This window comes from Pteropus alecto, unplaced genomic scaffold, assembly GCF_000325575.1.
Source record: "Pteropus alecto unplaced genomic scaffold, ASM32557v1 scaffold57, whole genome shotgun sequence".
Classification (NCBI taxonomy): Eukaryota; Metazoa; Chordata; class Mammalia; order Chiroptera; family Pteropodidae; genus Pteropus; species Pteropus alecto.
Window position 1 is genome coordinate 7,048,195 of NW_006442508.1, and position 15,812 is coordinate 7,064,006.

The window sequence follows — 15,812 nt, forward strand, 5'->3', positions numbered from 1 at the left end:
GGAGCGCCTGCGTTTCCAGGTGAGGCCCGAGGCGGCCGCGGAACCGGCCAGGAGCGCAGGGCCCCGGGTGTGTCCGCCGGGTTCCCGTCCCTACGCTCGCCCGGAGGCCGCCCGGGACATGTAGAGGCGCTGGGCACGTTTGCGTGCCTTTCCGCTGCGGCTGACAGTGGCACATGTCATCTTTCTCTAACAGTAGCATTAAGTCTGTTGTTGACGGAGACTGTAAAATATCAGCGCCACAGGTTGGCGAGGGAGAGATGATGCACTTTTAACATTCTGAGCGTATTTGCTGTCTAAAACCCCAGTCGTGGACACGTAGTCCAGTGTCGACTGTACGTTCGGGTGGCATAGGATGGGTATGCAGCAGAACATCAGTGAACTTGCTGGCGGGGGAGGGGAGTCGATTCCCAAGGATCCCACTTACATTTCTGAATTTAATTGTCAAAGCAGTAGTAGACTTCTGGGGTGCTGGTCAGCCCGCCCCTGATTCCTGCCCAAATTTCCAGAGCTGCTACTGGAATCTAGAGCTTCTATAGTGCCTCTCAGGATCTTTCCTTGCTCCTAAACACCCTTACTCAGAAACATAACACTGCGGAAGCGTTTGGACTGTGGAGGGCTGGTTCACACTAGCTGAACCCTAACGGGCTGGAGTACACTGACTGTAAGTGGTGCCCCCAGGAAAGTAGAAAGGCGTAACAGGTACCTAGGGGCCCAAAGGAGTCCTCTGATGTCTCTTCTACAGCCATCCCGGGGCTGTTTGGGTGTGGGGTGGCGGGAAGGAGAGGAGTGAATCAAGTTAGCCACAACTGATCTTAATTCTTAACCTTCCTGGACTTCAGTTCGCTCACCTGTGAAATGGCTGAGTGCTCTCCAGAGTTTCTTCTAAAGTCCTAATTCTCAAAACTTATGACTGGTTTCTCACTGGCAGGAAAGCTTAAGAACAAAGCAATACTACCTCATGTTAAGCATGAGTCGTGGCTTATCTTAGATTTCTAGTACTACCGTTTGGTGGAAATTTAACTGGCAGCATAGAGAAGTTAATGTTGGGTGAACACCTTAAAATACTTGAAGAAGCAGAGTGTTGTTCCTCTTCAGCTTAACCACTTCCATGTGTATATGTTCTAGGGTCAAACTATCCTACAGACCAAAGGTCTCTAAAGACTCAAAGTTCAGAGAACTCTGGATGTTTGGCCTTTCCTTTGCCTGTCTGAGGGAAAACAATAATTGTCAATTTGCTTTATGAACCAAGTTAATCTACGTGTAAACTTTTTTGGGCCCATGCTTGCTTAAGTGCTTAATTAAGCCATTGGCTCACCTAATTACCTTGTGGAAACTAATTTGAACCTGACCCTATTTTCCTACATGATCTGGAATGAGGTTGCCAATTTTAAATAAATCCTTCCCAGCTTCTGAAATGAAGGATGATAATTCAGATGTCATGTTGGTTAAACTCTGGTATCCTTTTGTTCAGTTCTTGGAGCAGAAATATGGCTATTATCACTGCAAGGAGTGCAACATCCGATGGGAAAGTGCCTATGTGTGGTGTGTACAAGGCACGAACAAGGTAAGAACTACCATGTGACTGGCATCTGACAGAAATGTCAAGAGGGTTTTGCTTGAAGTTTTTCCTCTCATCACAGGTTTATTTCAAGCAGTTTTGCAGAACTTGTCAGAAGTCTTACAATCCTTACCGAGTGGAGGATATCACCTGTCAAGTAAGTCCAATGTTTGCGTTTTGTGTCTGAACGGGGTGGTGGTAGAGGGCATCAGTGTGGTTTTTTGGACGTGTTTCCTAAAAGAGGCTGGGTTCCCAGTGACCTTCAGGTGTTGACAGCTTTTTGTAGGTGTTTAGAAATAACACTCAACGATAATACTCAACTGAGAAACAGGGTTTTGATGTCAGTTTCCTTCTGCCCTTGCAAATGTTGGTCATGTTAGCGTTCTTTAAAGACTTACCTCACTTGTAATGTGGAAGAATGCCTTACTTGCTGCTCAGTGTAATGTAAGAGAAAGCAAACTGAAAAATAGAATACCGTTCTAGCATGAGGTGGTAAAGGTGCTTATTTTGCCTGAACTATTTTTATGAAGCATATGCCCAAGTTAGAGTACTTAGCATAAGCACAGGATTTTAAAGTTCATTCTTGTCTGAGCTCTCAAAAGGAGAATTTGTCTTAAAGATGCCCAGATTTATGCAGTTAAATAGTAACGTTGCTTGTTTATTAACTAAGCACTGTACTATGCTGAGGGGCTTAGATAGTATGAGGAAAGAAGTGACTAAACTTGCTAGTTATCCCACAGCTAGTGGAGCCTGACCTACCGGATGAGACAGCCTAATGCACTGGACTGGAGTTGGACGCTGAAAACATTATCACCGTAGGTTGGGTGGAGAGAAAAACCAAGTGTGGAAAGTGTTTAGATTCACTTAGATCAAGGCAGAGCAGGCTAAGGTTCTAAAGTAGGAAGTCTTAATCACTGTTTTTGACTCAGCAGTTGTTTTCCCTTCTGCCCCAGCTTGAGGTCATTTGCAGCAGGTTGGGGTCGGGGACAAGGTCAGCCAGCCACTGGATGCCAGGCCTGGCCCTCAGCTTGCTCCTAGTCACCAGCCTCACACAATAGCTTTCCTTGTTTTGCAGTGCTTTTAAGTTCTTCCTCGTTTTTCTCCACTCTTCAAGTGCAGGAAGACTCCCTGTAAGAACATCTTATTTCAAAAGAAATGTCCCAGTTCTGAACTAATCTTATGCAACATGGGCCCACAGCAAATGGTTAATCACCCTCTACTAACCCTATCTTTCCTAGAAGGGATAGACAAGATTAGCACAGGGCTTTGCTTAGAGTGCATTCAGTAATTATTTGAATGAACTAGAAGATACAGGAAATCACCAAGGGTTTATCTTTATGTGTGTCTCACTTTGATTTTTCAGAGTTGTAAACAGACTAGATGCTCCTGCTCAGTAAAACTTCGCCACGTTGACCCTAAAAGGCCCCACCGTCAAGATTTGTGTGGGAGATGCAAAGGCAAACGCCTATCCTGTGACAGCACTTTCAGCTTCAAATATATTATTTAAACAAATGTAAACAATTCGTCCTGAATGTGGCTAGTGGAGCAGACAAGTGAGCTTTTCTTCCATGCCCCTTCTCTCTGCCTTTCCCTTCTCAAAGTACTTCAGGAAAGGCTGTATTTTTGACAAAGCCTTTAAATAAAAGTATTGCAAAACAATTGATAGATTGCATACAATCTTACGTTTTTTTTAAAAAAAAGATTTAGGAGAGCTCGTCCAGTGCTAACAGTCTGGGCCTGTCACTTTGCCTTTATTAATATTCATACAGTGCATCTGGAGCAGCCAGGCTCTGAACTAAGTAACTTGAGAAACTAGAGGGGCTCGTAGATGTGACGTTTACGGCTTACGTGGATCTGAAGTTTTTAAGCAAGATGTTGAATAGAGAGAAGCCATTTAACCCTTAAAATAAGCATGCTTCTGAAGGAGAGAGAGGGAGAAACATGCCGCCTTATGTGGACGGTTGGTAACCGCAAGTGGCTGGCTAGCTGTGGGTGGGAGCTTCAGTGCATCCCAGTGATCTGTTTAGCAGGTAACAAACTCCTGGGGGAGGGAGGCTGAACAAAACTGAGTTAATCACCATTTCACAGATGGGGCTTGGAACACGTGGCTAAGTGAGCAGCTTCTTTAAGATGTTAAATAATTTCATCAAATGGGCTTCAGGTGTGTAACTTAAAAATAGGCCTAAGCGTACTTAGATTTTCAAGTGAGTTTGACAGCTTTAGTTTTTATTGGCTTGCACTTACATAACTGTGCACACAATTTTACACCATCTAACCTAGGGATTCTCATCCTAACTGTGCCAAATAGCTTCCAGCACCAAGGCAGGCCCCAATCCCAGGCTGCTTTGGTCAGGGATGGCACTTCAGCTAGAGCCTCGGGATTCTAACGAAATCAGTTGAGGGTTCTCTACTGGTTACAGAAACCACATAATAGGAACCGGGTGCATATTATGCCTTTTTCCAATTTTCTAACCATCCCATGTAAGTTAACCCTTACTACCTTAGAGGGCCCATACATGTTAAGTCTGTTAAATCTCAGATGCTTGTTGACAGACAAGTGTGTGGAATAAAAGCTAAAACAAGTTCGAGGTCTTTAGAGCCCCTGTAGCGAGGGAAAAGTCCCATCAGCATCCATATGGCCCTAGAAAGGTGCTTGTAAAAGTGCAGATTTCCGGGTCCTTGCCCCTACTTAACCACCATCTGACACATTTAACAAACACCCCAGGTGTTGCTTACGGAATTGAACTGTGAAAACCAGCAGTCAGTTTGCACTTAACTACAGAAAAATACAGCTGTGGCCCCTGCTCTTACAGAGCTTCCAGTGTAGCCTGTAGATTGCTGCATAAAATGTAAAATGGAAGTTCTGTCACGTGAGCATGGAAGAGCTAGTTAAGTGCCTAGAATAGGGAATCTGACTTAGGGAAGTCAGAGAAGCCTTGCTTAAACATTTCAGTTGAGCTGAAGTTTGGATGAGTTGAATTAGATCAAGAGAGGAAGGAGAAAATTTCCAGACTAAGCTAACATGTGCAAAGGCCCAGTGGCAGAGCAAACCGGGAGGAAACCATGGTGCTAGGACAGACAGGATAGGGATGGGCATGGCTGGTGAGACTGGTAGGACTTCTTAGACTTCCTCAAGAGGACCGCTCTTTGTCATCAGGGAGAATCTATTGAAAGGTTTTAAAGCTGAGGTGGGGCACAGATTCACTTTAAAAAGCAATCACTATACAGTGGATGCCTGTATACCAGTAAGGAGACTGGTCAGATAAAATGGTGGTGGGGTCAGAGAATAATGAGTGACAGCTCTAGGTGTGGGCGAAGGTCTGATGTGTCTTATTCTGACACCTGTCACTACTGATTTGAGGGTCGGGGCAGGGATAGGAAACTCAATTGACTCACATGGCATGCAAGTGGTATATAATATGCACTCAGTTAAGTGCTGAATGAATGAAAGAACAGTAGATACTTGCAGTGGGCCCTAAGAGAGAAATTCACTGGCTATTAACGGGGGTAGTTAAGTCATTCTTTAATATTATTTGCTTTTAATTTTCCTAACAGCACCTAATCCTCTTTTTCAGTTGAGAAAGCAAGAGTTGAACTGTTTTACTTGGTTGGCATTCAGACACTGGACAAAGTGGCACAAAAACATTTTTGTCATAAGAGTTACGGTGTTATTTTAGCAATGAGAAGGCACTGTCAGGCTGTATGTGTACAATCAGATATCTAGAAAATGCCGTTTTTTAAGTGAAAGAGTGAGAGGCTGGGAGGAAGTACTCCAGATTGCTGTTTTCTTTAAGAGAAGTGAGTCTTATTCTCTTCATATTTCCTATATTTGCTAAAGTGACAATGGAATACTTTGAAAATTTAAAGTCATAAAACAATTATAATTACATTGATTCTAACATGATTTCCTTCCATTTAGGTTGTGCTGGTGTGGTATATGAGCAGTTCTCACAGACCTACAGGAGGGAAACTTACTCTGAAATGGTGAGTCTGTTCCAAGAGAATGTGTACTTCCTGAATTTAAGGTAGATTGTAGGTTGTACCCATACTATATTTCATATCACTAAAAATAGGAAATATTTCCTACATTCTGTAAAAACCCTTTCGCCTTCTATTTTAGAAGCATCACAGGGAAACTGCCAGATCGTTTCTGGTGTTATTTTACAAACTCACTGTTTAAAAATGATTAATTTACTGGGCCAAAGGAAAAAGGTTATATAAGCAAAAACTGGGCTCTGAGTGGAACTAGAAGTGTTTCCTAAAGGATTCGATATACTTTAATGAATGCAAACTTTGGATTCAGAGGACAAGGAGCAAAGAAGTATGGGTCTGCCGAAAATCCTCTTACAAAAAGTACAATCTTAATGACTGCATCTTGATTTCTATGGGTGTATTCATTTTTATTACATTATTAATAGACTTACATATAAATAAATATGAAAAGCAAATCTCAAGTGTTTGAAAGGTTTGGTTTGGGTAATTAACTAATTTTGTTCTCCCCCATTTAAGGAAAATTAAGAATAAGGAAGGTAACATTTGAAAAGTTTCTTAATGATGCACACTATAGTCATTCATCCTTTCTTAAAATACAACAGAAACCAAAAGCTACAATGCTTTTTATTTTAACAAAAAGGATAGGTGAGAAAAATAGGGGCTGATAAGATGTAAAGTGTGGTGTGTCTCTGGACACCAGCCCTCTCTTCCTGCCCCACACCCAAGTTATTAAATAATTTAAAGGACACCATTTACAGTACCAGAACACCATCAAAATAATTGTTTTTATCAGGGTCAAAAAATACAGTGATTATGAATGTGCCGTGACCAGTTACGGAATTTTACAGGTAACAACTACAGTCAGCAGTCCAATGGTGTGCACAGTGCCTTCAATTAATGCACTTGAGCATAATTACGTTTCTGGCAGGGTCCACACCCCCAAGAAAAGGCAAAGCTAAGCATTTCATTTCTACATTCTAAACTCTGGAATCAGAGCCCAGTTTAAAAGGGAAGTCACAGTGGATAAGAGATGCTTATAAAAAATACAAGGTGTTCCTTTCAAATCAGAGGAATTGTGGGACTACATTCATTTCTTTTACAAAATGCTATTTAAAAAAGGACAGAGACTCCAGTTCATGTTATGCTACAGACTTAGACAGTGAGTAAGTATATTGCATGTTTTGGTAGTCGGTCTTCAGGCTTCCTTTCATTTTCCCCCGTAGCCCCAGGTTCCTTTAGGGTGAAACATGTGAGTCCTGAATAAACATATAAAAATGCATTTGCATCTCTCTTCTCTCTTCTTGAATTCTGCAGACTTCGGAGCCTGCAAGTCATATATTCTACCATCGATGACCACAATTTTTTCTTTAGCTTTGTACACCCATTCTTGTATAACAGTGCATTGCACAAATGTACAAGAAAATACTGGTTTTAATCTATACAGTTTCTATAATAATTATGGAGTAAAATAAGTTAACTTTTCTAATGAGAATAGCTGACGGGCAGCATACATCTTTATTTTACATTTTAAAGTCTCTGCAGGCATCTACTTTGGTTAGTTATCAACAATCGTAACATAAGCACTGATCAGAGAACTGAGCAGCATTCCAATAACATTAACAGATATATTATTTCTTTTCGAAATACTGGGAAAGCCCAGTTTTAAAATATTAAAATGTTCTAACATTTACACACTATGAAGAGTTAGATCTAATAAAATAAAATTTTTTCAAAAATAATCTTGCAGTGCTCTTTCAGGCATGCTCTGAGACGTTATCACCAAACATCCATACCTTGAAAATATGACTATCACATATTCACACATCCCAGCTCACACACACACAATTCCTTATACAGACTAAAAAACAAAACACCCACACCCTTATCCCACATGTTGAAAAATCAATGGTTTTGCAAATAAGTCTTTCTGTGTATATCTATCCGACTGGATGTTCTTCATGTAGATGACTTATAGATTATGCTTATGACTGCTAGAAACCCAAGCAGCTCTGCAGGTCTTCAGCTAAAATGAACCAGCCTCGATTTCAGCCTCATTTCACCTGCTTTCCAATGTCTCAGTATTAGAGGCCATTATTGCAAACATTCTTACAATTCTTTTTCTAGAAAGTAATGTATGTATTTGTATGCATCACTTTTAGCCCTTTTCTGTTCACATAGGTTAAGTAATTTAAAAATTCCTTCTTCACACAGTTATTGTCGGAGGTATTGGCAGCTGTTAAACAATTAGTTTCTTCAGATCTTCGATTTTGACATTCTTTTTTATCTTGATTATTAGGTACACACTGGTTGGAGATACTGCCAAAAAAAGTTATCGGTGAATCGCAAGGGTTCGTAAAAGGTGCTTGTTAATATTCTTAATCATCTTTAGTTTCTTTCCTAAATGCCCGAAGTTTCTCAAAATCCAGTGCTCACCAAGTTTCCAATTGGTTTGGCCTGTGCTAGAAGTTGGTATGATTGCACCATGCGTAGAGACTCTCTTATTTCTAGATTGAGTTCCATCAATTTGTAGTTGGCTTCTGACATGTCCAGGTCAAAGCCTATAACTGCAAAGCTTCCTGTCTGGCCCAGCGTCTGATGATGAAAATATATGTGTAACAGTGTCTGCACAGGGTCATCTTCACAACTGCCAAAGATATCGTGGGGCCAGAGAGATCTGAAAATACACAATATTTTTAAGTCCTGAGATTATTCAATCAAGCAGTTATTAACTACATTTTAAGTTAATTCCTTTGACGACAAAATTTACTTACGAATCACCGAGCATCTGCTTTAATATGTGAGCAGATATATTATTGAAAATTTCACTGAGAGTGAACAAAATTTAAAGTTCGTGTCATTTTAGTGACAGCCACAGAAAACCACAAAGTCATGTTTTTCTTTCACTAAGACATGATATTGAAACATTAAATTGAAAACCAAAACTCATTCACTGTAAACTCCCAGTCCAAATCCCTTCATATTTTACCTGAAAGCTTTGACCTGTCCCACAGCTGATATAAATTCTTTATTTTTCAAAGTTTCAATTAAGGAATGAATGGCAGTTTCTATAGTAGTTTGTGCAGCTTTGGAAATGTCAATTTCTTCATTTTCTGAAGCAGCCTCAGCTTCTTTGAGGATACTTTCCAGTTGGGCAAGTTCCTCCGACATGTTGATGACCTAAAACAAATACATCTTTTTAAGAGATCTATTTGTATATTCAGTAACAAAAAGAGCATTTAATTGGCTGTTACTAGTTAAGGGCCATGACTATTTTAAGTTTTTTATTCAGTAGGGATAATTTTAGCCACCAAATACTTTAGTCTTTAAATACTCTTGATAAAACAGGCTGTGGTAAATATAATAAATGCTGTAATAAATAAGACAGGCTGTAACTAATGTATATACTGGTTTTACCATGTGACATATACTTCATCTTGGACAGTAAAAATACATTTACTGTTATGGAAGGATTATGAAAATTTTTTTGACGGTAAAGTCCTTATATTTTAAAAGGTTATTTACTCAGTATATTTTATATAAACCACTGTGTGTGTGTTTTTAAGTTTAACCATTTAAAAACATTAGATCATTTTCCTAGTGATAGTTTTAATATCAGTGGTTGACAATGGGGAAAAAAGTCATTATCTTTGAATCTATTCATTACATGATTTCCAACATTCAAAGTGGTTTTGACATGCTTTTGTGTGTGTTACTAGAACTACAGAAATAATATATGGACAAGATGTTAGGAGGTTTCATAATATAATGTTATGTCTTTATCGATGTGCTTTACCAGACTTTTGATCACAGATCAGCTACTGAAACCTTTAAGGTCTTGAACCTTTTAAGATTGTTGGATATCTACTTTCTTATTTACTGATAGGTATAGAAATAACACGTTTCAAAAAAAACAATTCTGAAAAAAAAAAAAAAAAGATTCACTATACGTGACTTCTGACTGAAGCTCTCCTACAAGGAGTATATATGTGTGTATATATTTTAATTTTCTCGAATCGGTTACTGATGCTTGGTACAACTGAGTATTTACCTCTGCTTCATTTTTTATTGTATTTACTTGGTTGATAAGTTTACAGTAGGCTTGGAACAGAAGTAGCAATTGAAAATGCAATTTGTATAACCTTCGGCAGAGCTCCAGTTCCTAGAAATAAATAACATTGCATTAAATTTAGGTGCGATTTTCCATATTTGACTAGACTGCATATTTCCAATAAAAAGTTATAAATAAATGTTAAAATTGTCTTGGCTTTTATTTTTCTGCAGTAAGCAAGTTAATACAGTGTGAAGCTGATGAAAGACAGATGAAAGATGCTTTGAAGACTGATTAAAATAAAAATTTAAAAATATTGTTACATAATTCATTTTTAGTGTGAAGCACATTCTGACAGACAATTTTTTAAGCAGGCAATACATAGGCTGCTTTAAAAAGGATTCACTGTAACTTAAAACTTTAAATTCATAACTCAAATGCATATACTTTTGCGTCAAGTTTATATCTCACTGCATTTATCAATAAGTGCTTGATAAAGCAAAATTAGATAACTTCCTACCTAAAAATGAATTCATTTTTCTAAAGTAAAAAACACCACTTTGTAATCTCACTGAAGTGAGACAATGAAATTAACATGCACTCTGATTTAAAATCAGGACATTTAAAAGGAGATATTAGTTATAAATGTATTAAAAGGCTGCTAGTTGTACATATTAATTATAAAATTTATTTTATAGGACCAACATTTCATAGATTAGGACTACGCAAACCTGAAGCACATACTACTCTTAAAGTAGACCATGACAATACCGCTAGGTCACAGATGGCGAGTGAAAACCAGTTTGTTTGACACGGATAAGTAGTCTATAAATTAAGACAGGTCACTTACTGCTAGAATTTCCATTTGCTAAGCAAGAAGGTGATCGGGTCACAAAAATACAAAGGAAGAAAAAGACCAAGAATTAGTGTAAGAAATCACTTTTTCTAGGGTCACAGATGTCCCAGGCAAATTGGAGAACATATAATTACATCCCAAAGAAAAATGTATGATGCTATCTCCAGAATAAAACTTTTAAAACATTTACTGTAACAATTCAGGGTGTTTTTAACACTTTGCCAAATAACTACATTAGGCTATAGTTTATTTCTGTGTAAAAGTTACAAAAAATAAAATCGAACTAATGTGATTTGGGAAATCTGGCTATTATACCTGGTCCTTATCTAGGTTTTTATAGCCTTTCAAAAAACAAAAAAACACCCAAACGTCCTAAGATTTTTCTTAGTAAATTGGAAAATTTCTGATTAGAAAATAAATGAATTAGTTCTCAGAAAAGAATTGGCTTATATAATACTCATGAGATTATCTTTAGTGTGGCTCATTCTAGGCTACCTACCTTTTACTGTCTAATTAGGTCCTATTGTTGCCATAATTGGTGCTGAGACAGAAGGTAAAATATCGAAAGCAGATGTCTGTTTTAAACTGCATTTCGAATTTAATTTAGTAAACTTCAGAAATTCAACACAACTAAGTTTGAATCAAATGGGCTAAGGTATATAAAATACACAGTGAAACATCTAGTTTATGGACTATTTAAAAATTATTACATTAATATATCTACAGCCATTTGGACCTAGTTTCATTAATGGAGAAAAATGACTTCTAATTAAAACTGCAACTGCCATAACGTAAATATTGCTTCTAAAGATACCTTTTGAAGCCTGCTTTTCTAAGTAGTTTCCTCTGAAGGACTATTTACGTAACATTTATTCCTATCAATTTAGAAAGGATTTGCTAAGCAAAGGTGAACTTTAGCTCAATACAGCTTACTATAAATTATGTAGAGAATCATTCTGTGAACACTAGTTGAGCATAATCCCATGTTAAACTTATTAGCATATCTAAATTTCTGAGGTTTTACTTTACACAGTTTTATAAGGAAACTAACAACTGAGTTTTAAGCACTTTTTCTCTTTTTTTTTTAGCATAAATAAAATAGAACTGACTCTATGCATATATCCACAGCCTCTACTTTGGGACATAATGGAAACCACTGATAGAGCTTATGCTCACCACAATTGTAGGAAATAACACAAATGTAATTAATTCTATAGCTCTGAATAACCAGAAATGACACTAAATATGCTAACACTATATTTTAAATTATTGCTTCTTAAGCATATTGAAATTTGCATATACATTCTCCATTTATTTTCTAATAATTATTGATGGGTTATTATACAAAAAGGCTATACTGGTACACAAGGACAGGTAGTAGATAATATATAAAAAGGATCCCCAGTCTCAAGGAGCTGAATATGAAAGGAGAAGATGTAAATGAAATCTTAAATGTATAGAGTTTTCAATTTTCATTTAGTAGAAAACCTAGAGCTATATTAACTGATGTAGACTCTTGGAGATGGAGCTCATTTTCTTCAAAGTAGAAGGGATATAAGAAATCGCTTAGTCTAAACACCTAATTTATATAGGAAAAAGGGAGTTAATATTACTTGCTTAAGCCATGCAGTTAAATACTGGCAAAGAATTCAAACCAAAGGATCTAATTCTAGTCTAGGGTTAATTCCTTGTTTTGCCTCCTTTCTTTCTTTATACACATGATTTGACAATTTCTTTATAACAGAGCAGGATTTGCTTAGGTTCGAATCTTAATTTTAACTACTTAGTCATTTTAGGTTAGTTTCTCTGAGCCTCAATTCTTCATCTGCAAAATGGGGATAATTATAGCATCTACTAGATAAGAGTTGTAAGGACAGAGACGATGAATGTGACATGCTTAGCACAGTGCCTGGCAAATAGGTAACATTTATGGAGAGTATACTATATTTTGTCGATGCTTGTTTTTTTTAAACTTCAAAAAAGTACTTTACAGTGTCTAGAAATCTGTAATCTAACTGGCGTTGAAAAAGATTAGGATCTGATGTCAAATGCAGGGGTCATTATTTGAGGAACACATTTTGCCCATAAGAAGTCACACTTCTATTAGAATAATTTGTAGCTCTTAATTTATCCTCACTTTATGTAATGTATGTGTTATGCATGTGAACTTTTCTCTAAGAAATTATATTACTATTTTCCTGAATTTTATACTAGCAAAAACCATTAGTTGATCCTGTCAGAATTTCATGTTTAGAAAGGCTAATATGAATGTATATAACATCACTCCTAGGTTTACTTTCCTGACCAATTTATCTGCTGAATACAAAGGCAGAACAAAGATTTCTTTAAAGAGGCAGATGCAACTAAAAGGTGACTTGGACTGTCCAGATAGCCATCAAGCTTATCTATTGAATGTTACTACGCTTCAGTCACAAGCTGGTCGTTCATTTTTATTAAAGTGAATTTTTCATTACTAAGCCAATATTTCACTGAACCTAACTTTTACAAAGATTGTTCTGATAACAAAAATGAAAAGTGTTAAAAATATTTCGAAAAATATCAAATAGAGGGCATTTGAGCATAAATATTATTTTACCTGATATAGAAATATAGCAAAACTAAGAATAAGAGACTTACTTGTGCATCTGTGTTGATCCTATACACGTCTTCTTTGGCACCAAATGTCCTCTTACAGTTGTCTAACCACTGAAGAAGTAACAGTGAATTTTAACACAGTGATTATATGATGCACAATGACATTTGTTAATATAACAGCCTGTGCATATAAAACAAACTTAAAAGTTAATCTGAATTGCTAGGATTGGTTGTAGACAGAGCCTTTCATCTTCATTTGAGCCTAATTGTTTATATGCAACGAAGCAGAGCGGGATGGTCCGCTCAGTGTGACGAGATACGCATACCCACAAGTGCTTACTAATGTGACAAAGGGTCTTCTATCCAGGGACTTGTGGTGCTCCAATTCAGGAAAGAGTATTCCTCATTTTGCAGCTTTTATTGGAAATCTTCACAATCTATATCTGACTTTTGTCTAATGTCAGACGGGGAAATGAAAAATGTGCTTCTCCTCTGGTCAATTTAATAAAAGCAACTTAGAAAGAATTAACAAGGTCCAGTTGCTTATGAGAAGTGTAATTCTCAGAAGACTAGTGTCAGTTTTAATTAATGAAACAGAAACCAAAATCCATTTTAAATCTTGTTTTCTTTTTTCTTCCTTTTTTGGACAGTAATGAATGACAAAACATGTTATCTCCAAAGAATATTGGATATAGAAGCCAAATGGTGTTTTCCCTTATCCAGAGGCTATTTCTGAAGCTGGATATTTATTTAAAGTACCTTTTCTTGGTCAAATAAAAATAAAAGAATTAGCATTGTGGTTTAGTGAAAAAACAAAACAAAACAAAACAAAAACAACAAACATTGGAGTCACAGAACATCCAAGCTGATGTAAAGGCTAAGAGCCCTCAAGTTGAGCTCCTGGGTTTTGATAGTTCAATAGTATTATCGATTCTTTTGACTTTCTAGTTCTTTTTTATTAGATGTAATACATCAAACACGATAATACAAATACATAGAAAAAATCATTAGGACTTTGAGAAAAACTAGTTACATTAAGTTTACCTTTTGAAAATATTTCAGTACTAGACATTTAAAATTCTCAACTGTAGCTTAACAATCTACATGCAAAGAATTGAAAGGAAACATCTCAGTTATTTCAAAAACAATCTCTTTGACCTTATGTCCCTTTTATTCCAGTCCCTCAGATGCACAATCCCTTAGGCTCTTTGCTTGACAGCATCTCTAAAGAAAAACATGTTAAGCTTTTCTAGTGAGATACGGCCGCTGGTAGCCACTGTCAAAAGCTACCCATAAGATTTCTTTATATGAGCATAATTCAGTCGACATCATGGAATTTGTGCATTAGCCTTTATTCACACAAAATGTTACAGTGCTTATATACTCATCAATAATCCAGTCTAATTTGTCCAATTATACTAATACATTTGGAAAAAATAATTATTTAATGGCCTATTCTTACTAAATATTTATACTGTATGCCTAGTGATGGGGCATTTGGGGGGCACTATTTAACACAATCATTTCTGATTTTTATTCGGTTAACCCTTTAGTGCTACGGCTGCATTCCGCCCTGGAAAGCACAGGTCTACATCTTGTCAGCTAGTATATACAGCACACAGGAGATAGTCTGTGTGCAGAAGGCCCTCCAGTGCACAGCAAATCAGTGTTCCTGTCATGATGTGTTCTTTACTCAAGGCTCAGGTGAAGGTTAAAATTTAACCTGAGAGGTTTGTCTTTTGGACATGGATTAGCTTACATAAGGTCAGTCCTCCAAGATCACCTATAGAAGCTGAATACCATCAGCCAGGATATAGGGAGTAAGAGAAAAGTACTGAGGGGAGCCCTACACTGATCCCAGTGTTTACTCTAGGGGTGCTTGCTTACTCACGTCTCTAGGTATAGAAGTTGAACAGGAAGTGCTGGCCTACAGTTTCACTACGCTGGGAAAAAAAGGTAGCGAGGTACTGGAGGGCCAAGATCCGAGAGAAGAGAAAACTGAAGACAAGGGAGCCCAATAGTTTGTGTAGTTTCTTCCTGGGGACACTTGCTGTTCCTACATTTATCATGTGCAGGAGGACAGACTAAAAAACCAAGCAGCAGCATCTGGGAACCTAAAAAGGTAAGCAGAAATTTCTGGTCCAATCCCTCAATCCCTGCCAAGATGGCAGGGTCCTGATAAATACCTCAGGCTTTCACTCATGATCCTTGGATGACTCAAGGGTTAATAAAAGAATGTATAACTAAGAAACTATTAGAGGAGAAAAACTGAGTAATAAAAAATACTCAGTTGATAGAAAAGAAGAAAAAAAAGAATAGGTAGGATAAGAAATAGTGAGATGGTAGCTCAAGAATGAATAAAGATTCATCTCCCTACCCTCATACAAATATTTAATTGATTCAGGAAAATTTTCTTGAACATTCTTTTCCCACTGTACTGCAACAGCACTTTTGCTGTAAATTTTATGACTATATAAATGTGAGTCTGTTATCGGACTTTCTTTTATATTCCATTGGTCTATTTGTCTATTCTTATGCCAGTAATACCCTCTTGTTACTCTTGTTAGATTTTTAATCGGTCTCACTGGCTGGAAGTCTAACTCTGTTGTTCTTCATGGACAAGGTCTGGAAGACTTTCTGTAGAAAGGGCAGATAATAAATATTTTAGGTGTTGCAAACCATATATTCTCTGTTGCAACTATTTAACTTTGTGATGCAGTGTGAAACAGCCACAGACAATATGTAAATAAATGGGATGGCCA

At 37.3% G+C, this 15,812-nt stretch overlaps 1 protein-coding gene across 12 annotated transcripts in view; it reads right to left on the bottom strand.

Annotated features, from left to right (window-relative positions):
* Positions 1–5,933: 5,933 nt before the first annotated feature.
* Positions 5,934–15,812, bottom strand: part of FRYL (FRY like transcription coactivator) — a 272,059-nt gene continuing 262,180 nt past the window's right edge. For 11 of the 12 annotated variants that reach the window (XM_025040241.1, XM_025040244.1, XM_025040245.1 and 8 more), the window contains 4 exons: positions 13,093–13,161; positions 9,600–9,710; positions 8,538–8,728; positions 5,934–8,225 (listed from right to left, as the gene is read on the bottom strand). In XM_025040241.1, the coding sequence (XP_024896009.1) occupies positions 7,967–8,225; positions 8,538–8,728; positions 9,600–9,710; positions 13,093–13,161 (630 nt within the window). In that variant the 3' untranslated portion in view covers positions 5,934–7,966. The remainder of the gene's footprint in view (positions 8,226–8,537; positions 8,729–9,599; positions 9,711–13,092; positions 13,162–15,812) is intronic. The other variant, XM_006922487.3, reaches the window with a different exon arrangement.